The 22,050-nt window shown below is 40.1% G+C and overlaps 1 protein-coding gene across 7 annotated transcripts in view; it reads right to left on the reverse strand.

Annotated features, from left to right (window-relative positions):
• The window catches only part of LOC149224631 (uncharacterized), a 447,397-nt gene that overhangs the window by 165,232 nt on the left and 260,115 nt on the right, over positions 1-22,050 (reverse strand). For 6 of the 7 annotated variants that reach the window (XM_089386200.1, XM_089386201.1, XM_089386199.1 and 3 more), the window contains exon 4: positions 19,939-19,993. In XM_089386200.1, coding sequence (XP_089242326.1) covers positions 19,939-19,993 — 55 coding nt within the window. Of the gene's footprint in view, positions 1-19,937; positions 19,994-22,050 lie in introns of all 7 variants that reach the window. The other variant, XM_089386203.1, reaches the window with a different exon arrangement.

Below are 22,050 nucleotides of genomic sequence, written 5' to 3' on the forward strand. Positions count from 1 at the left end.
AAGTTTTGGGGTGCGTGCTTACTTGAAAAAAACTCTTTCTTTGCCTACAAAACAAAAACTACAAAACCCAACACGGACATACAAAAAAATACAAACCTTACGGCTTGAAGTTAATTTTAGTTGGAAACTAAATATTTTCCTCAATGTTTTGATTTTCCGAGATCACACTAAGGTGCGGCGAAAAAAAGCATACACATGAGAAAAATCATTCATTTCTGTTTCTAATTTGCCCAGATCGCACAGAGTCACGGGGCAAAGAGAATACGCAGAAATGAAAGGTACAAATTTGGTAATAAAAATAGAGAGCTAAATAAACCGAAATAAACACAAAGATGAATAGCTAGAACTGCAAGTAAAGACTGTATACCTCCAGATCTTAAAAATGACGTAGCTAGGGCTATCATAAACCTTTTCACGTGAAACGAAAGGGGTTCTTCACTGGAATAGATGCTCCTAACACAATAGAGTATTCTTCTCGGCCCGAAAGCAGTCAGAAACAGAAGATCTAGGAAATGACAGTCAGATGTAGTTGTACCGGATTCAGATTTAAATCACCAACGGATGCAGCCCTGAAATAGCTCTGATACCATGTAGGAATTTACAGGGTAAGTTACTCAAATAGAACACTAAAGGACACCGCTCACAAACAGATCACAGATTAATACACCAATATTCTTGACATGGTTAAAACCCTCAAAGAGGGAAACAATCCACGGTCTAAGCCAATGCGGCAACTTCAGGCAATTTATTAATAAAAGAATGAAAAGCTACATAAGCTTTTCTCATGAACGGTTCCCCTACCGAGGAGAGAATGAACTGTCAGATCACTTCATGTCTAGAACATATCATGACCGTCGGATTGTAAGTTACAAAAGTACATAGCAAAGATACACACTTTACCTAACTCTACACTAGACCAAGTTATACTTAACTATTTCCTGTGTCGGAATATCTTAATGCATTCCACAAATCAACGAACATTGAACACCTTGAACTGACCCAAAAGTCCTTATTATGATAGAAATAAAAGTTCCCAGCGGGACAATAGTGTTACATCAATGCTTCAGCAACAATTTTTTAACCAGAAATCAGATGGATAGAGACTAAAATGACTCTCTAATTTATAGATAAATCCTCCAAGTGGAAAAATAATGGCAAGTTTGCTTGATCCTTGTCAAAATAATTTTGGTCGTCGAAAAAAACTTGACCATCTTTAAATCTTACCTGTTGAATTTTTATTTTTGAAGAATTTTCGGATTTATCATTTAATTCCATTTTTTATTAGCTCAAAATTAATTATTTTGAGCTAATTTCCTCAAAATTTTGATTTTGACTTAAACACCAAGGTCCAAGGGTTTAATTTTTCTTGAAATATCCAATATTCCCTTGGTGAAGGACCTCTAAAAATTAATTCTTTTAAGACCCACGAATTTTTTCACTTGGAGAATTTAATTTTCCTAAGACATTTTAATTTGACTCTAATTAATTAATTTTTTGGCTTAAGATTTAATTATTTTTGCCAAAAAAATTAATTAATTGACACTTGAGGGGATTTAATGTTTTTTTCCACCCTCTAATATTTTAACCATGGTGTCTAAATATGAGAGACCATGAATTAAAATATTTTTTACATAAGATTTTTTACAATTCAACCCTCAAAGGGGGAATACCCGTTCGGATTAGACCTTTAAATTACATACTCAATCTGCGACACAACATGATTTAGTAGACCAAGTGACTTGTAATGAAATAATTTGGCCAACTAACTTAAATTATTCCCAAATCACTTTTACATAAGACTCGACTAAAACACTATGACTCACCTAAAACTTTGATGAAGAATTCCACCCTAAATTTGGGGTGAGGTTGGAGGGAAAATTTTTATCGACCATCCATGTTTAGAAACACAAATGAATCAATCAGACAAAAAATCTCCTAAGATGAAACTCTTGCTAAGACAATAGACTTACCTAGGTTGTTACATACATTCATGGTCTTACTAGCATCATTTACATTACATAATTTGGATAATGTGTTCACAATCATACATAAATTGTTGATAAATGATCTGATCCTGTTGGAAAAAATTGTACTTTTGCTTCCCTGGAACTTTGAGAAATTTTGTGCAACGGGAGCCTTAAGGCACTTCACTAAATACAAAGAGGCCCTCTCAAATTTGATTAAGAAGACTAATTTAGAGATTGTACTTGGAGATAATGCCACCTACCCTGTGAAGGGGATAGGTACTATCACTCTTCACCTGAATCAAGGTCAAAGCATTCACCTACAAAATGTGTTGTATGTGCCCGATTTGAAGAAGAACCTGGTATCTACTTCTGCAATGGAAGACAAAGGCTTCAATGTAGCATTCGTTGATGGAAAGGTACGTATTTGAGAAAGAAACCATAAAGATACATTTACTCTTGGATTTAGGGTTAATGGTCTCTATAAAGTTTGGTGGAAGACCTTAGGGATACTTCTCTTTAATTTGAGCTATGGCACCAAAGTTTCTCCCACTTGCATTACAAAGCCTTACCTGGGGTAAGGAAGATGGTCACAGGTATGCCCGAGTTTAAAATGAACCATGAAAGTGTTTGTCGGGGTTGTGCAGTTAGGAAACATACAAAGGGACAATTCCCTTGTAGTGAAAGCAAGATAACAGATATTCTTCAATTGTTCCATTCTGACCTATCTGGTGCCTTGCCCTAACCTCAATGGGAGGATACACATATTATGCAATCTTTGTGGATGACTTCTCACGCAAAACATGGATCTATTTCTTGAAGAGGAAGGATGAAGTGTTCGAATCGTTTCGTTCTTTCAAAGCATTGGGGGAGAATCAAACAGGAAAGAAGATCAAGATATTGAGGACCAACAATGGAACTGAATATGAATCAAATGAATTCAATGACTTTTGCAGAGAGGTTGGCATTAAGAGGGATACAACTGTTCCATACACTCTTGAGCAAAATGGAGTTGCTGAAAGGAAGGATCGAAGAATCATGGAAGCCACCTGTCTCATGCTCCATGATCAAGGTCTACCGAAATTCTTGTGGGGAGAAGCTACCAACACGGTCGTATATGTTCAAAATAGGAGCCTGCAAGTATTGGATTTCAAGACACCCGAAGAAGTCTTCACTGGTAAGAAACCTCATGTTTCTCACTTTAGAGTCTTTAGTTGTCTGGTATATTTTCATGTGCCTAAAGAGAAAAGAAATAAGTTGGAAGCTTCTGGAAGTAAAGGTATATTTGTCGGCTACAGTGAAAATTGAAAGGCATATAGAATCTATGTGCCTAGTCAAAGAGATGTGGAAGTAAGTTGTGATGTCAAATTTGATGAAGAAACTGCCTTTGGGAAAGCCAGCGATCTCCCTATCCCAAGGACAATAATGCTGCCGAAAAATAGGATGAACCTCCGACAGATGAACCTATGCCCTATGTTGATGGTCTGATGGATCCTATTGATCCACCTCTTGGTGATCCCTCTACCTCAAGGAAAAGACCACTATGGCTCAAAGATACTCTCGAAGATGCTGAAAGACATATTGCTCCAAGAGGGACATTTCACGAAAGTAAGAAACCGAACAGGTATCAAGGGTACTTGGCTACCATGAGTACTATTGTTCAAGCTAAACCATGCACGTTCGAAGAAGCTGTAAAGCACCAAAGTATGGAAAGATATGATAAATGAGGAATATGAATCGATCATGAAGAATGATGTCTGGGACGTGGTGCTTTACAAAATTAAACATGGAGCTGATGGAAGTGCTAAAAAATACAAGGCAGGTTGGTTGCTCGTGGCTTCTCTCAAAAGGAAGGAGTGGACAATGACGAGATATTTGCACTGGTTGTCCAATATACCACTATCCAATCTATTATTTCTTTTGATGCAATCAAAGATGGAGCCTACATCAAATGGATGTCAAAATTGCTTTCTTGCATGGCTCGCTTAAGGAGGATGTCTACTTGGAGCAACCTCAAGGGTTTGAAATACAAGATTGAAGGACACATGTATGCAGGTTAAAGAAAGCTCTCTATGTGTTGAAGCTAGCCCCTAAAGCTTGGTATGAAAGGATTGATAGTTATCTCATGAAGTTGGGATTTACAAGGAACTATGTTGATCCTAACCTATTCTTCAAGATTGAAAAGGATTTGCCTCTTATTTTGGTCTTTTATGTTGATGATCTCTTTCTGACTGGTGTAGCCCCTCTCATTTATCAATGCAAGAGGGAGTTTACTTTCGAGTTTGAGATGAAGGACCTAGGTCTGATGCATTACTTCCTAGGCTTGGAGGTCTGGTAAAAGCCAGGCGAAAATTTCCTTTCTCAAGGAAAATACATTGTGAAGCTGCTAGAGAGATGTGGGATGGTGGATTGCAAGTCTGTATCTTCTTCGATGGAACTCAAATTCAAGAAGCTATGTGGAAGCGTTGTTGGACCCGAATTGGCAAACCCTTTCGAGTATCGACAACTTCCCTGATGTTCTTGGTAAACTCCCAACAAGACATATGCTTTGTTGTGAATACTTTGAGCCAGTTTATGGTTGCGCCTCATCACATACATTGGATTGTTGTTAAGAATCTCTTGAGATACCTTCATGGCACAATCAACTATGGACTGAGATACACTGCCAGGAGTTTGAGGCTACATGGATATTCTGATGCTGACTGGTCTGGCAATGTGGTAGATAAAAAGAGCACATCAAGATGTTGCTTCTCATTGGGATCTGCTTCAATTTCATGGATGAGCAGGAAGCAGAAATCGTTTGCTTTAAGCAACACCAAGGCCGAATATATTGATGCTAGTATGGCCTATTGTGAAGTTGTCTGGTTGGGGAAGCTCTTCAATGAGCTATTTGAGCACATCTTGGATACCATCGTGAACTATTGCAGCAACAAGAGTGGGATTCTCCTTTCAGAGAATCCCTTGTTCCACAACGCCTCCAAGCATATTGACATTAGGTACCACTTTATCCTGGATATGGTACAACAGAGAGCAATAAGGCTCCAACACATCAGGACTGATGGGCACATTGCTGACATTCTCATGAAGCCCTTGGGGAAGGTCAAATTCTTAACCTTTCGAGAGAGACTTGGAGTCGTGGAAGGACCCTCCCATGAGGGTCCCGGTTGAGTTGGACATTGCTCTCTAGGAGCTCCTAGGGACATGGGGTACTTCTTGGAGCTATGTGCGACCATAGGGTGAGTGGTTCACCTTCCCCTATAGGTATGATGTGTATAGGGTGAGTGGTTCACCTTCTCATATGGCATATGAGCAGGATGAGTGGTTCACCTTCTCTTGCGGAAACCCTAGCATACATCCTACCCATGTAGTCTGGGACTCTTGGGAAGTACCTCTCATCTCCCCAATGAGTTGGGAAAAGTGGATAGGGACCATAGCACTACAGATGGACGCATTGTGTATTGAGGTACTCCCTATGCCTAGGATGCATGGCGTTCAACAACTTGATCTGGGATCAAATCCAATTCGGGTTCTACCCCTGGACTAACTTTTGTCAATGGAGAGTGGCAAGGTCTTATGACTCACTCTCGATTGATTCATCTTCATTATTACATCAGTGTTCAATAGAGTTGAGATGAGATGGAGAGATGGTACATGATGACAGGATGGCATGATAATGGATGGATTGGAAAGTGGAATTCTCCCTAGTTGAGAAGGTGTTAAAATTGGCAACTAGGGCCAAATTCCATGTGGGTCTTCTTATTTATGGCAACTGATATTTTCGTGGATTCCTCTCGTCGAGAGGTGTAGGATTGATCTAAAGCTCATTAGATTCCAACATGTATTCATGGAGATATGAATTTATTTGAGTTATGTGACAATTCGTCAAGGTCGGCCAGCAACCAAATTTCCCCCCACTTGTCATCAACGTTTTACTATAAATAGAGGTGGCCTTCAAGTCATTTTGACACACACTCTAGTGATCTCTCTTCATTTATGTTTTGGGTTTTCATGAAGGAGAGATCTAGAGGGAGTGCCTAGGCTCCACGTTGTCCTAATGGAGAAGCTCTAATGTTGCCCTAATGAAGAAGCCCTAACGTTGCCCTAGCAGTCATGAAAGAAAGACCTCAACGCAGTGAGAAGGAGGCTTCTATAAGTGTAGCAAGGAGAAGTTCTAACGCTGTCAATTTGCCCTAAACGCAGAGATCCTTATGTGACCTAAACATTGTCCTAGAGGAGTCATAGAAGCCATTTACGACTCAATCAAGGAGAGTATCTTCGCAACAAGATATGGCCTTCTATATGCTACTCAAAGATGCAGTCAATGAGGGTTTATACAATGTCATGAGCTGGTGTTCTAGCGTGCCCTAGACACAGTCATGGAAGAGATTAATATGTTGTCCAAGGAAGGGATCTAATCCACAATCAAGAGGCACTCATATGCAGCCTAATCTAGGAGCCCTAATCCGCAGTTTGATGAGGCTCTTATCTGCCCTAGCCGCAATCCAATAAGGAGGTTCCATCCCTTACCAATCAAGGAGATTAAGCTGCACTCAGGTGTGCCCTCTTCCATTGTCAAAGTAGGGCTAGTGCTACCCTTGTCCCAGTCCTAAAGGAGGACATCTTGGCTGCAGCAAATAAAGGAGGAAAGCCTTAATTGAAAGAGCCGTTATCTATATATGAAAGGACCCTTAGATGCTACAACTAAACCGCAGTAAGGGTAATTACATTATAGCAGAGGATCTGTGATATTGTCAAATTGTTGTAGGTGGCAGCATAATTGTTTGGGCATGTTAGTATTGTTCCTGAGGTCGATTTAAATAGAAAATGAATTTGTTGTAAGGAGGTGCTTGTGACTGTTGTTTGTAGGCTGACTAGGTCACTGTGTGAAGGAACAAGCACAATGAATATGTTGCCTAAAGACGATGTGTTAGGTCGCAGGCCATAACATCACATTCAAATTCGTATGGATATTTGAGGGCTCAAATCGTTAGCATTATATATGGAATTGTAGTATACAATACTACTGAGATCTCAAACTATTAGAGGGTTGTATGATGCTGCTGCAATATGAGGTTGATAGAGCTATTGCCGTAGCGATGGATGCAGCATGGTTGCAGCATGGTGACGGAATCACCTTGGAGAATCAGTTGAAGAAGTATGCCTTCACCTGAGTTCAGAATTGCAGTCCATGTCATCAGATTTGCAACCTCATTATGCCATCTTCATGGTGAAGATCTCAGATGTTTGATCTTCTATTTTGTCAAGTCAGGTGTTGACTTCTGATGTATATGTACTATCTCTCTCTCTACTGAACTATTGAAGAATATAAGAAGAATTGATCAAGGGTTTCCCCACATTGGGGTTTGTCCCTAGTTGGCACCACATCTTGTGTCCTCTTGTCTTGGCTTGTTTTCTGATGTTTATGTTTATGTTCTATCTGCACTTTACTATCATGTTGATGTGATTGCTAATCTAGAATTGATATTGAGCTAAATGGAAAAATTGAAGTAAATTGCTCTAAGCATAGAACATACCTAAAATTAACATGGTATCAGAGGTGAGGTGAAGACAAAGCCCAAGCAAGAGTGAAAGAGCAATCACCGAAGGCAGTTGGAAAGGACAAAAGGCTCAATGGGTTCCTCATCCCACTTCAAATTCACCAAGGGTGAAGTCGAAGCAAAGAAGGCTATCAGAGTGGCACAGCGGAAGCATTTGGTGGCCTACCAAAAGGTCACTTCAATGGGAAATCTGGATCCAAAGGTGGAAGGAAAGGCAAATGCCTTGCTTGCAATGAGTCTGGCCATTATGCGAAGGGGTGTCCAAATAGAAGGGACACATCACTTGATGATGATAACAATCATTCCAAGATCGGAGGAATGGCAAGTACAATGACAAAGGAAAAAGGAATGCAGGTCATCAAGGAAATGACCAACTCTTCAAGAAAGCAATGAAATCCAGGTATGAAGAATCAAATGTTGTTTCTGATAAGCAAAAGGAGTATTATCTTATATTGGCTCTCTCCACTACTTGTCCTCTTGACTCTTTGGGAATTTGGCTTATTGATAGTAGTGCTTCAAGGCACTTCATTGAATACTAGGAAGCACTCTCTAATTTGATAGAGAAGGGGACAATCGTGGAGATTATTCTTGGAGATGATGTCACCTATCCTGGAAAGGATGTAGGGAATGCTACCCTTCAATTGAATGAGGGTAGCACGATTCAGTTACAAGAAGCTCTTTATATACCTGATCTCAAGAAGAACCTGGTGTCCATTTCGGCAATGGAAGTCAAACGTTTCAAGCTGGCATTCATCGATGGAAAGACATGTGTTTGGAAAAGAAATTTTCAAGATGCTTTTACCCATGGGTTCAGAGTTGGAAATTTGTATCAAGTTGCAGGAAGTCCAATGGGGACCATGTCATGTGACACATCTCTTCTATGGCACCATCTTCATTGTAAGGCCCTACCCGATGTAAGTCGGATGATGACAAGGATGCCTGAATTCAAGGAAGAGCATGAAGGTACATGTCCGAGATGTAACAAAGGAAATCTTACAAGGGGATCATTCCCCTCATGTAATAGCTAGACCTTTGATGTGGAACAAGCCGAGGGGTTTGAGATTCATGATCGGGAATCTCATGTATGTAGGTGAAGGAAAGCTCTCTATGATTTAAAGCAAGCACCATGAACTTGGTGTGAGAGGATTGACAGTTATCTGATGAAGCTAATATTCACTAAGAGTGAAGCCGATCCAAACCATTGCTTTAAGTTTGTGGATGATAGACCTCTCATACTGGTACCTTATGTGGACGATCTCTTTCTAGCAGGTACAGACCCTCTCATTTACAAAAGTAAGAGGGAGTTGGATTCTAGATTTGGAATGGTGAACTGCAAGCCCGTGACTACCCCAATGGAGCTTAACTTTAAGAAGTTATGCAGTAGTGACGCCGGACCTGATTTGGGAAATGCCTTTGAGTTTCATAAACTCATACTAGCATTGATGTTCTTGGTGAACTCTCGTCTAGATATATGTTTTGCAGTTAGCATGTTGAGTTGATATATGGTTGAGCCTCACTGGATTGGTGCCAAGAACCATTTAAGATATCTTCAGGGTACAATCTCTCATGGATTGAGATACACTATTGGAGTTGTGAGGCTGCATGGTTATTTTGATGCTGATTAGACAGGCAATATGGAGGATCGCAAGAGCACTTCTGGGTGTTGGTTCTCTTTGGGTTCTGCTTCGATATCCTAGATGAGCAGGAAGCAGAAGTCAGTTGCTTTGAGTACTGATGAGGTTGGATACATAGCTATGATTATGGCCTCCTGTGAAGCTGTCTGGGTGAGGAAGCTCTTTAGTGAGCTATTTAGACCTTGTTGGATACCATCGTGATCTTCTGTGACAACCAGAGGAGGATTCGATTGTTGAGGAGTCCTATGTTCTATGATCACTCCAAGCATATAGACATCAGTTACCACTTTATCTAGGATATGGTACAATGGGGAGCAAGAAGGCTCCATCACTCTGGGACTAATGTGCAGGTCACCGATATTTAGATGAAGCCCCTGGGAAAGGTCAAATTCTTGACTTTCCGAGAACAACTAGGAGTCATGGAGAGACTCTCTCCTGAAGGTCCAGTATAATATGGACATTAAGCTCTGGGAGCTCCAAGGGACTTGGGGGTACTTCTTGGAGCGATGAGCAACCATAGGATAAGTGGTTCAGCGTTCCCCTAGTGGTCTCCTATGTAAGCAAGATGAGTGGTCCATCCTTCTCCTGCCAAGATACAATTATAGGGTGAATGGTTCAGCCTTCCCCTGGGATACCCCCTCGCGACATGTAGGCAAGATGAGTGGTTCATCCTTCTCTTGCTGAGACATCCTACCCATGCAGTCTGGGACTCATGGGAAGTACCTCTCATCTGGCCAATGAGTAGGGAAAAGAGGATAGGAACCATAGTAGTACCAATGGACACATGGTGTAGCTACCATACTGACTATGCTAGGATGATATTGATTTGGGATCAATTGGAATTGATTTCGGATCAGTAAGAGTGGTATGACACAGTCTCTTTATTTGGAACTGATTTTGGATTAATAAGAGTGGTATGACACACTCTCTTTATTTGGAACTGATTTCGGATCAATAGCTAACAGTTGGAATTGGAAGAGCTGCAAAAGCTACGAAAGCAAGTGATTACAGATAAGTAGATGAGATTGGTGTACGAGTGGTATGACACACTCTTTATTTGGAACTGATTTCGGATCAATAAAAGTGGTATGATACACTCTCTCTCTATTTGGAACTGATTTCGAATTAGTAAGAGTGGTATGAGACACTCTCGTTTATATGGGTGTTATCACGAAGCATGCACCGTTGATCTGGCGATGGATGATCAAATGATAAGGAAAGTGCACCAAGGTTTAGTGTGTGGGCTACGGCGATGGGGACCGTTAGATCTGATAGCGGAAGATCAATGGCTGCAATGGGGAGCGAGAGCGCCATGGTTATATGGTCAGGTCTTATGAAATACCTACGCTTTGCGCTTAGGGGCTGGAGCTTGAACAGGGGCTTTGCCTGGTTTTGGGGTTTTAATCGGAAATGGAAGAGTTTTATGAAGAAAACAGAAATGATGGGGTAAAAAGAATTAAGCAGGGGAATAGGGAAAGGTGAGGAATGAAGATTTTTGCAGAGAAACAGAGACAGTGGAGGTTATCAGGGTGTGAAGAAACTGAAGGAGAAGGAGGAGAACGACAGCTGTAAGCTCTTTTTCGGCAAAAACCAACTACCAAACCCGAAAATTGACCTTCAACCATTGAAGCTTGTAGCAGAGCTAACACTAGCTCCTTCTGCGGATGAGATCCTCCCTGTGAGGTCTCAAGAACCTTGCAGAACAATGCCTTCATACAAAACCAGCTTAAAAGCATTTGCCTAGTATCCATTGGGCATGGAGTCACACCAAGTCTGCTTTAAAAACTGAAAAAAAAAAAAAAAAAAAAAAAAAAAAAAGCACTGCTTACAATCATTAAGGCCTGGAAACTTAAAACTTTTTTTTTTTTAACTGCCCATCTGCTGGGCCACCCAAAGTTGTTTCTCCTGCTCTCGGCCCCTTCATCATAGAGCTGCAAAACATGATTTATTTGATCCTCTACCTCAAAGAGTTTAGGACATTTGAGCTTAATAGGCAGATATGGATCAAATTTCATCTCCCTTTTGTGTGCTCTCCTCCTTGGATGTTCTTTATATGAGCTTCTATACACCTGCTGAATAACCATTGTTGCCATGTACTTGTCTGTGTCTTCTTTAGCCTGCACAATAAATATAAAAGATGCACCACTGTATTCTTGTGCAGGGGACACAGGGACGTTATTTACTCCATTTTTCTTGAAACAGCCCACATCCAAGTAGGAGTTCCAAGATTGAGCATCCTCTTCCTCTGTCATCTGATAAGCTGCCCTTTCATTCTTTGTGGAGGCCATCTGAGCAGGTTTTAGAAAATCAAAACTGAGGTGATCAGTCTCAGCCTTGAGAATAGAGCTATTTCCTGCCTCAGTGTTCAAGGGGCAACTGTGAGGGATTGTCATTTGAGCAGGCAAAGGGACAAAAGATGATGGGGAGCTTTCTTCTCCCTCTTTGATCACTGGGCCGGGGATGATAGAAGGCTGGCTAATTTGCAGATCTGCATAGCCATGCGAAGATGAGCTGGCTTCGGGAATAGATTCTTAGAGGATGAAGGGGTTTTCTGCTGATTGCTGCTGCTGATAAACTTGTTGTTCTGCAGGTACAACAAATTGATAAGCAGTACCTATGGATAATGCTTCTTCATATGCAGCTCTGGTTAGGAAAGGAGCACCTTCCAAACCATGGACCTCCTCCTCTTCTAATAGTTCATCTTTCATGACTATATTCTGTAAAAGGGTCTTCACCCCTTTATCTTCATTTGTAACTTTATTTCTCTGCAAAATCTGCAATTTCTCCTGTGCTCCTTCATGTGGATTTGGAGTTGGGAGAGAAAAGGAACAATGAGCTCCTGCTTCTTCAAAATGCTGCTCATCCTTTAGTTTGGAAACTTCAGAGGCTAAAAACTCAATCATCCTAGCCAATTCATCTATTTCAGAATCATAGGATGATGAGGATTCACCTCCCTGTCTTCTGCTTTCATCATCACCTTCGAGTCTTTCTGCAGCAATGATGTTTGCTTCTACCTCAAAGGCTGCGTTTTGCATATTGGCGAAAGAAGTGCATCTTCTATCTCTTAACAGCAGGCAGAACTAAGAATCGAAGGCATTAGCATAAGTTATCATGGAAAAAAAATGGGTGGGCCTTACTTCAGCTGGCATTCTGCTATACATATAATTGAATCTGATATTGAAATCAAACAGCATCTCACCATCTTCTCACTGCAAGTTCCTAAATTCAGAATGATAACAGAGCAGATCTTTATTATTCCCCCAGTGCTTTAAGAATACATCATCTAGGGCCTCAATATCTGCTATAAACCTAGGGGGTAAATCTCTAAACCATTTTCTAGCTTCCCCATCTAGGCTTTGAACAAAAACCCTCATCCAGACATACTCTTCATTAATATCTAGATTATCAACATAACAATAAAAAGATTCGAGGTGCTCTTCTACTGATACTCCTTCTGCACCAGTAAACTTTGGCATAAATTCTTGATAATCTCCTGCAGGCATGGCATTCAAAAGGGTAGGCAAGCCTAAGGGTCCATACCTAGCAACAACTATTCTTTCTATCTTTGTGAGGGCTTGTTGGCTTGCCATGACTGAGGTAGGGTAAAAGGATACCGATGGACTGAGTGGAATGAATCAATGAATGGAATAGCAGAAACAGATGAATATTACGGACAGCAGGGAATGCTTCTTTCAACTGAGGTCCGAAAGGGAAATGAATGACTAAGGAGCTAAATGAATCTCTGAAGGTGACATTCACTAACAGAGATACATGGAACTTTAAGGCTTACCTGATCCTGGTGCTCCTTACTTCGATATTTTCTTCTGCTGAACGATCTTCTCAAGATCAGGCACTGATTCAGCTGATGGTTTCTAAGTATTTCACCAAACATGCCTCACCAACTGCACCAGAACTGCAATGTGGAGTCGCCACATAGATGATTACAACCAAATTATGTGTCCAGACCTTGTCTATCATCAAAATTTGGAACTGTGTCGTTCTCCCAGGGAAGCTAAGCTTCGATTCTCCTCTCCCAGGCAACGGTGCCAATTAAAGTTATCAACCCAAGAAACTCTCCTAGGTTGTATGTCAGAGATGCTCGGGAACATTACAAACTCAACAAAAATGTTGGAAAAATGGTGGATGAATGAAAGAAATGCTGCATATTCAAGTCAGATAACCACTTTTACTATGCTTAACCCCAGACATGGGTGAACACCCCCAGACTACAAGGCTTTAGACCACCAATTACTCACAGTTTTAAAGAAAATGTGATGATGGAGAAGACTGACCACACCAGCAGATGCACAGGACCCTGTGATGGCCGGCTGCAACCAGTTAAAAAGGTCTGTAAATTTGTTTCCTAATACACAGACAGGATGACAACTCTCTGCATTAAAATAACAGAAACCTGCATACAAATTCAATGATACAGCTAGATTCAAACACAGAGGTGGGATGACAGCCCCTCTAATGCTAAACATCTACAGCACATTAACAAATACATAACAGGCATAGAAAGAAGAAGAAGTGGAAAGTGAGCAATCAATAGCAAAAGAAGCTTGCATTAGCTGAAAATGAAGACCAGACGCTGCAGGTATCACAGTAGTTACAATCTCTAGAAGTTGAATTTTACAACAAAATAACACTCATCAATCTCTTTTACATTCTGTTTCTGGGTATATATGAAGGTTAATTACAAAAGATCTCTGCTAAACTATGCGTGGAGGGGTCATAATGGACCACCAACCACATTTACAATCTGATATGGGCCTCTGCTACGATTTGATTGTCTTTAATGGACAAATCGACCTTTTCTGATGCTCTGTTGTCCTTCTCTGATCAGGGGGAGTACTGACTGATACAAACCCATAACTGATAAATGTTGTTATCTGCCCAAAGTCGTCTATTTTTCTCTCGGCCATGCTCTTCTTTAAATGCAGTTGGTTGCAGATTAAATGTGCCGGGTACAGGTAATTGATCGTTGTTGTCCATCGAGAGCTCCAAATAGTCAAAGGAGCTAAAAAATCATGGCGAAAGCATGAGCAGAAGGCAAATAAACATTAGTCGTTAGATTAAACAATCAGACGGTGGAGATCGCGTTAGAAGGAGCTATCAGGAGACATATGCACGGGAGCAACAAGGGCCGTCGGATCTTGACGCGCCAGATCCGACGGCGATCGCAAGCGGAAGGTGCGCGAACATTAACACGCGGGAGGACGTACAGGACGGGTGGTTTCACGGGCGAGCGGTTTTCCCTGCACCGCTTTCTGTGCCAGGCGGTTTCCATATAACAGTGTGCGATCCAACAGATTTATGACACGTGGCAACGAGAAACCACCGCCCCTGCGGGTTAAAATGCACGCAAGTTGCGCGATCAGGGGAAGCATCCACCGTTGATCTAGTGATGGACGGTCGGTTGATAAGGAAAGTGCACGAGGTTTAGTGCGCGGGCTACGATGACGGGTACCATTAGATCTGATCGCGACAAATCAACGACTGCAATGGGGGCCGAGCGCGCCATGGTTATATGGTTAGGTCTTATGAAATACCTGCGCTTTGTGCTTAGTGGCTGGAGCTTGAACAAGGGCTCTGCCTGGTTTTGGGGTTTTAATCGGAAATGAAAGAGTTTTATGAAGAAAACAGAAATGACGAGGTAAAAAGAATTAAGCAGGGGAATAGGGAAAGGCGAGGAATGAAGATTTTTGCAGAGAAACAAAGACAGCGGAGGTTATTAGGGTGTGAAGAAACCGAAGGAGAAGGAGGAGAACGACAGTTGCAAGCTCTTTTTCAGCAAAAACCAACTACCAAACCCGAAAATTGACCTTCAACTGCTAAAGCTTGTAGTAGAGCTAACAATGGGACTGACTTCGGGTCAGTAGAGAATGGTATGATACATTCTCGATCACTTCTTCTTCTTCATAGTTCAACAGAGCAGAGCAAAGCAATGCAGGGCACTGATGGCATAGATAGTATGGACTGGTAGATGGATTAGCAAATGGAGTTCTCCCTAGTTGAGAGGTAGTGTTAAAATTGGCAACTAGGGCCCAAACTCCATGTGGGTCTTCTTATTTATGGCAGTTGATTTTTTTCGTGGATTCCTCTCGTCGAAGGTGTAGGATTGATCTAAAGATCATCTAATTCTGACATGCATTCATGGAGATATGAATTTATTTGTGTTATGTGACAATTCGTCAAGGTTGGCTAGCAACTAAATTGCCACCCACTTGTCCTCAACGGTTTACTATAAATAGAGGTGGTCTTCAAGTCATTTTGATAGACACTCTTGTGATCTCGATTCGTTTATGTTTTTGGTTTTGATGAAGGAGAGATCTAGAGGGACTGCCCTAGGCTCTACGTTGCCCTAATGGAGAAGCACTAATGCTGCCCTAATGAAGCCCTAACAATGCCCTAATGAGAATCCCTAACGCTACCCTAGCAGTCATGAAAGAAAGACCTCAACGCAGTCATGAAGGAGGCTTCTGTAAGTGCAGCAAGGAGAAGTTCTAATGCTGTCAATTTGCCCTAAACGCAAAGATCCTTATGTGACCTAAACGTTGTCCTGGAGGAGTCATAGAAGTCATCTAGGATGCAGTCAAGGAGAGTATCTCCACAGCAAGATCCGACCTTCTATATGCTACTCAAAGCCGCAGTCAATGAGGGTTTATACGATGTCATGAGTTGGCGTTCTAGCGTGCCCTAGATGCAGTCAAGGAAGAGATTTATATGTTGTCTAACAAAGGGATCTAATCCGCAGTCTAAACGCAGTCGAGGGTCACTTATACTCAACCTAATCTAGGAGCCCTAATCCGCAGTTTGATGAGGCTCCTATCTGCCCTAGTCACAGTCCAATAAGGAGGTTCCATCCTTTACCAATCAAGGAGTTTAAGTTGCATTTAGGTGTGCCCTCTTTCGCTGTCAAAGTAGGGCTAGTGCTACCCTTGTCCCAGTCCTAAAGGAGTACATCTTGGCTGCAGCAAATAAAGGAGGAAAGCCTTAATTGAAGGAGCCCTTATCTATATATGAAAGAACCCTTAGATGCTACAACTAAACTGCAGCAAGGGTAATTACATTACAGAAGAGGATCTGTGATATTGTCACATTGTTGTAGAAGGCAGCATAACTGTTTGGGCATGTTAGTATTGTTCCTGAGGTCAATTTAAAGAGAAGAAGATCTGTTGTAAGGAGGTGCTTGTGGCTACTGTTTTGGGTCACTATGGGAAGGAACAATAACAATGAATATGTTGCCTGAAGACTATGTGTTAGGCCGCAGGCCATAACATCACAGTGAATTTCGTATGGATATTTGAGGGCTCAGATCGTTAGCATTATGTATGGAGTTGTAGTGTATAATACTGCTGAGATCTCAAACTATTAGAGGGTTGTATAATGTTGCTGCAATAAGAGGTTGACAGAGCTATTGTCATAGCGATGGATGCAGCATTACATTGGATGCAGCATGGTGGTGGAATCACCTTGGAGAATGAGTTGAAGAAGTATGCATTCACCTAAGTTCAGAATTGCAGTCCATGTCATCAGATCTGCAACCTCGTTATGTCATATTCATGGTGAAGATCTTAGATGTCTGATCTTCTATCTTGTCAAGTCAAAGTGTTGACTTCTGATGTATACGTACTATCTCTCTCTCTGCTGAACTATTGAAGAATATAAGAAGAATTGATCAAGGGTTTCCCCACATTGGGGTTTGCCCCTAGCTGGCGCCACATCTTGTGTCCTCCTGTCTTGGCTTGTTTTCTGATGTTTATGTTTATGTTCTATCTGCACTTTACTATCATGTTGATGTGATTGCTACTCTGGAATTGATATTGATCTAAATGGAAAATTTGAAGTAAATTGCTCTAAGCATAGAACATACCTAAAATTAATAGAGGAAGCGTTAAAATTGGAAACTAGGGCCAAATTCCACTTTGGCAGTGCATTTGATGGAGATGATTATTGCATTGAATTCCTCTTTTCGAGAGGACCAAAATTGACCTAAAGATCATCAAATTTGGATAAGGAAAAATATGTTTTTGAAGTCAAGCCCACACATGTGCAAATTGTCAAGGTTGGCCACATCATCATGTAGGCTCATGAGCCCAATGATCATGTATTTTGACCCTCGATGACTTGTATAAATAAGAGAGACCTCAAACCTCATTTGGCATCATCACAACTCATCATTTCTCTCTCGTCGTCTGATTGGGTCGTATAAATTGCAAGAGAAACTCTTCTTCCCTCACACATGTGGCTGAAAGAGGATGAATTTCAAGATCTATCTGGGCTTGACAAGCGTTGACTAGGGCTACTTTGACCTCCTTTGACTACATTGTTTGTGCCATAATTTATGTTTTGGAGGGCCGCATTAATTGGCACATAAACTGAGGTTTTATGGGCTTGTTGACTGGGCTGACTGCAGGCTTGGCCACAAGACACAAGTACAGACTTTGACCAAGTTTGACCATTGTTTTATTGGTTGTTTTGGGCTGATTTTGACCAGCAAAGAAGGTCGAATTTGACTGGGTTTGACCAAGCTACATTTTGGACTGTTTGTTGTTGTGTTGACCAAGATTGACTTTCTGGTTAGGGTTGTTGACTATTGCTATCTAGAAGCAGGGAAATCACTGAGTTGTTTTGGATAGTGGTTTTGATCATCTATTGGCAAATCTATATTGACTTTATTGTACTCTCTCTCTGTTGAACATTTGATATAATAATAAGAAGAATTGATTAAAGGGTTTCCCCATCTTTGGGGTTTTTCCCTAGCACTCGCCAAATATTGGTGTTCACTTGTCTTGGCTCATCTTTTGCTTTTATTGTTCATGTTCTATCTAAAGTTTCTGTCAATGTGATGATTAATGTGATTGCTATTGGGCTAACTAAAGGACATTGAAGAAATCGTTACAAGCATAGAACATACAATTGTTAACCAAAATTAACACATTCCCTGATGATTTAACCTCTTTGAATTTTTTTTGGCCTTTTGTTTGATGTGTCGACCTTTTAGAGATATGTTACCTTTGGATTGTCCAATAGGTTGAGGGAATGGAAAAGGTTATGTGTCTTCCACATGCTCAGGCATGTGTGGATCTCTATATAGGATAAATGGTCCTCCATCTACTGTAGGTATGGTAGCACATGATAAGTGCATTTGTAGATGTCCTCAAGTAGAGGCACACCATTTCCTAAACAAGAGCATCCTCCAAGCATCTGGCACATCTGTGACTACAATATCCATCAATACTGGAATATATTTGTTAGTAGCAAGAATACCTTGACGTCATTTATTAGACCATACACTGTGATAGACATTGAGTCAATCCCACACACATTCTTATATGGCCTATTGATTTCCATTTCCAATTGGTTCATGACTCTTAAATGCATTACGTTCGCAGAGGCACGGGTGTCAAGCATACAATTGTGCAAAATTAATTATTTATCACTCGGGACAACAAGAAAGGTGTGTACCCTCCATTCCTTCTATCATTATACATATTTTGGAGAATCATTGGAGGGTCTTCAGCCTCCTTTTCAAGGTTAAATGCTTTCTTGACTTTCCCTCTTTGGTGTTCAAGTTTAGCCAACTCCAAAAGAGGCACTTGCACATTCATCTTAGCTAAAACACTCATTAAGTCGACATTCGAGGTAGTAAAACCTAATTCTTACCCCAATGATCCTTTTAACTAAAAATCTAGCCTTTTGCATGGTAAAACTTCCCTTAAAGGGCTAACGTCATCCCTCTCTAGACATTTTTGTGCCCTAGAAACCCTAACCCTAGTAAGGCTTCAACTTGAGGCTTAATTGGAGGGTTTGCTTTATTCCTTTTTTAATCCAATCTTTTAGTAAACCCTTTATTTGACTCACATACCGAGGTACTTCTTTGTTGCTACATATCAATAAATGTTAGGTCATATGTGTTGTTGCTAGTCTAGGTGCATGATACACTATTCATTATTAAACAGTCTTAAGCCATTGTCCATCTTTGAGTATCTCCATCTAGCCTATACTTATATCACCTTGAACCCTATAACCTAGAACATTCTTTTAGGTAATCACTGGGAAGCCTCCCTCATGAAATTCCACTAAATAATAGGAAGATTGTTGAATTGATAGTGGCAATCTAACTCATTGTTGCAACAAGACCTGGCTCTTACCTCACAAGGCCTGCTAGATTTGAGGCAACAGGGTTCTGGAGTGATAATCTTAAAGTAAATGTACATTATTGATTTGTAATGAAATACACACTCAAATATTTCTATTGCTTTCTAGATAGCTTTACAATCCACCTCATATGTATAATAAACACTAAATTATGATAGTATGGTTGAGTTGTATATGAATTGCGAATAAAATCTCATTCAAATCCAACTATAAAGTGTAAGATGGAATAAACCACTGAAAAAATTATAAATTATGATATATAGTTTTCTTGATACTTGGTTTTGCCTCTTTACTTTATTGATTATTAATGTTTTATCTTGCACCTTTCTAGTATAAACAAGTGTAAAGAAGCTCAAAGACTCTATAGAATATTTTCCTTAATTGACATAGACGTATAATTCACATGTCTAGTACATTGTGCACATTATCTTCCTTATTATATGCATTATCTTGTTAAAAATGATTTGATTGCATACAATTATCTTCATAGTCCCAGTATAAGAATCCCATGCAGTCTAATAAATAAATAGATGACACAACGACATGCATATCAATCCAAATATTACAAATGCTAGAATTCATGGAAAAGGAGGGAAGGTACAAATTGTAGTTTCTCACCTGGAACTTCACTTGCAGACAAAATGGGATTCAACAACTTTTCAGAATCTACAACCTACAAAGCAAAAGGCAACAACCAAGTCAATTTAAAAATAAATCCTCAAACATTCAATAATCATTGAGATATCGATACATATAAACGATAATGAACAAAAACAAACTTGAAATATTAACTATAATTGTGATCTTTCCTTTAGCTAAGTCAAACTAGCCTTGGGAATTGGGACTACATTGCTAAGCCTATCTTGGATCGACAATTAAACTAGTATTAACATTCATGGAGATATTAAGCCATGATTTGTCACATTCCACATTGCCTAGCCACAGTTAAGGATGGAAATATTGTACTACATGTGGAAGCACAAAAACAATGTAATCTTCCATTTGGAAGCCAAAAGATAATTTAAGCTTCGCACACCTTCCCATCATTGAGACATGTAGAATGCTCTCCCAATTTACCTACCAAGAAAAAGAACATGTGTTTTTACAACTTTGTGTGCTAGCTCACAAAGTGCATCTACGTAAAAGATAGGATCGTATAATTTAATTAATGCATTGTAAATAAGAAAAAGGTAGTTCAATGGCCACCCCTAAAGCATAAAGAAAGACAAACCAAGATAAACCATGGATACATAGGCTATAAATTCCATAAAGAAGAAGAGGAAAAACTGCTAAAGATCAAATAGATCTTCATAAGACAAGACGAGGAAGTAGAGAGGGAGGAGGAAGAATTATTTGTCACAAAGGAAGAAGAATCTGTTGTAGAATCAATCACTAAGAAGGATCCAATGCATTGTCTAATGATGCCATCTATAGTGTTTGGGGTTGACATGACCTAGTAGGATAATCCAAGGAGTCATATAAGAACCACAAGCATATTTTATCCCATCACTTGAAGCCAAAGAAAAAAATCTCATGAATGGCTCTAGCCCAAAAAAATGGGTTGCTGATTTGATCTATGCAAAGAAAGAGTGCCCCTAGGCCCTATGGAAAAGACTCGGCTAGACCTCAAACAAGACATTGCACATGGTCTCATTGATCTAATGCCTATTGTGAAGCTTGCTAGAAGATCTGCCTATTTCCTAGCACCATTAAAGAACCAAATTTAGATGGAAAAAGGTGGAAATCAATCTAACAGGACAAGGCCTAGAAGAATCCCACAAGATCTATTGTCAGAGTCATAACCTCACACAAGTAAAGAGATCGACACTAATTGTCAATATATTTGATTGATCTAGCATTGAACTATTTGATGAAGCTCCTAGAAAATTCAAGTTTAGTGCCCTATGCTATTGGCAAAGAGGCCCATTAATAGTAACAAATACCTAGGAAGTTTAGATGCCATAATGGGTAAAATAAAGGGTGGTCTTGAAGAAGGAAATCCAATTATAGAGAACACTCCCAAGGCATCAAACATGTAGTTGAAAGGTGCCTATGGCGAATCTACTATGTGTTGGAAATACTAAGAGGGGGGGGAATTAGTATTTCTTACTTCAATTAATATTTTTAACTTTTCAGAGCATTAAACATTATTAGCATTAATTAAATATAAACAATCATTAACACCATTCAACAATGCACAAAATCAAGACAGTAGACAAAAAAGATTTTTAGGTGGAAACTCTTCATGGAGAAAAACCACCGAACACTTCTTAATATTTTTCTTCAATAAGTACATTAATAGGAAGCTCCAACTTCCATTATTTTCAACTACAATTGAGGAAGGCTCCAAACCCTGGTTTACAGGCTACAACCTGACGGACGCACCAACACCCCATTTACCAGTTGCTACTGGAAGAACGCTTCAATGCCCAAGTTTACAGGCTCTGACTGTTGAAAAATATGGTAGCCATGGTGGCATTTTCATCTTGAAAAATAAATAGAAATTTGAATTTTTAAATTTGCCTCCAAAATTATTAGGTCGGTTGGGTCCCTCAAAGGCACCCATTTGACCCCCACTTGAGTGCTATATAAAGGAGATTATTTTTCCTCATTTGGACACATCAATTTTGTCTTATCCATCTATGATCCAGTGAAATTACAGCAGGAGTGAAATTTTGCAAGGAGACCAAAATTTCAGGAGGCTGAAATCAGTGTTTTAGAAACTGGTCG

This window comes from Pinus tabuliformis, chromosome Q, assembly GCF_031772625.1.
Source record: "Pinus tabuliformis cultivar Carrire ecotype Pingquan chromosome Q, CPIR1, whole genome shotgun sequence".
Taxonomy (NCBI): Eukaryota; Viridiplantae; Streptophyta; class Pinopsida; order Pinales; family Pinaceae; genus Pinus; species Pinus tabuliformis.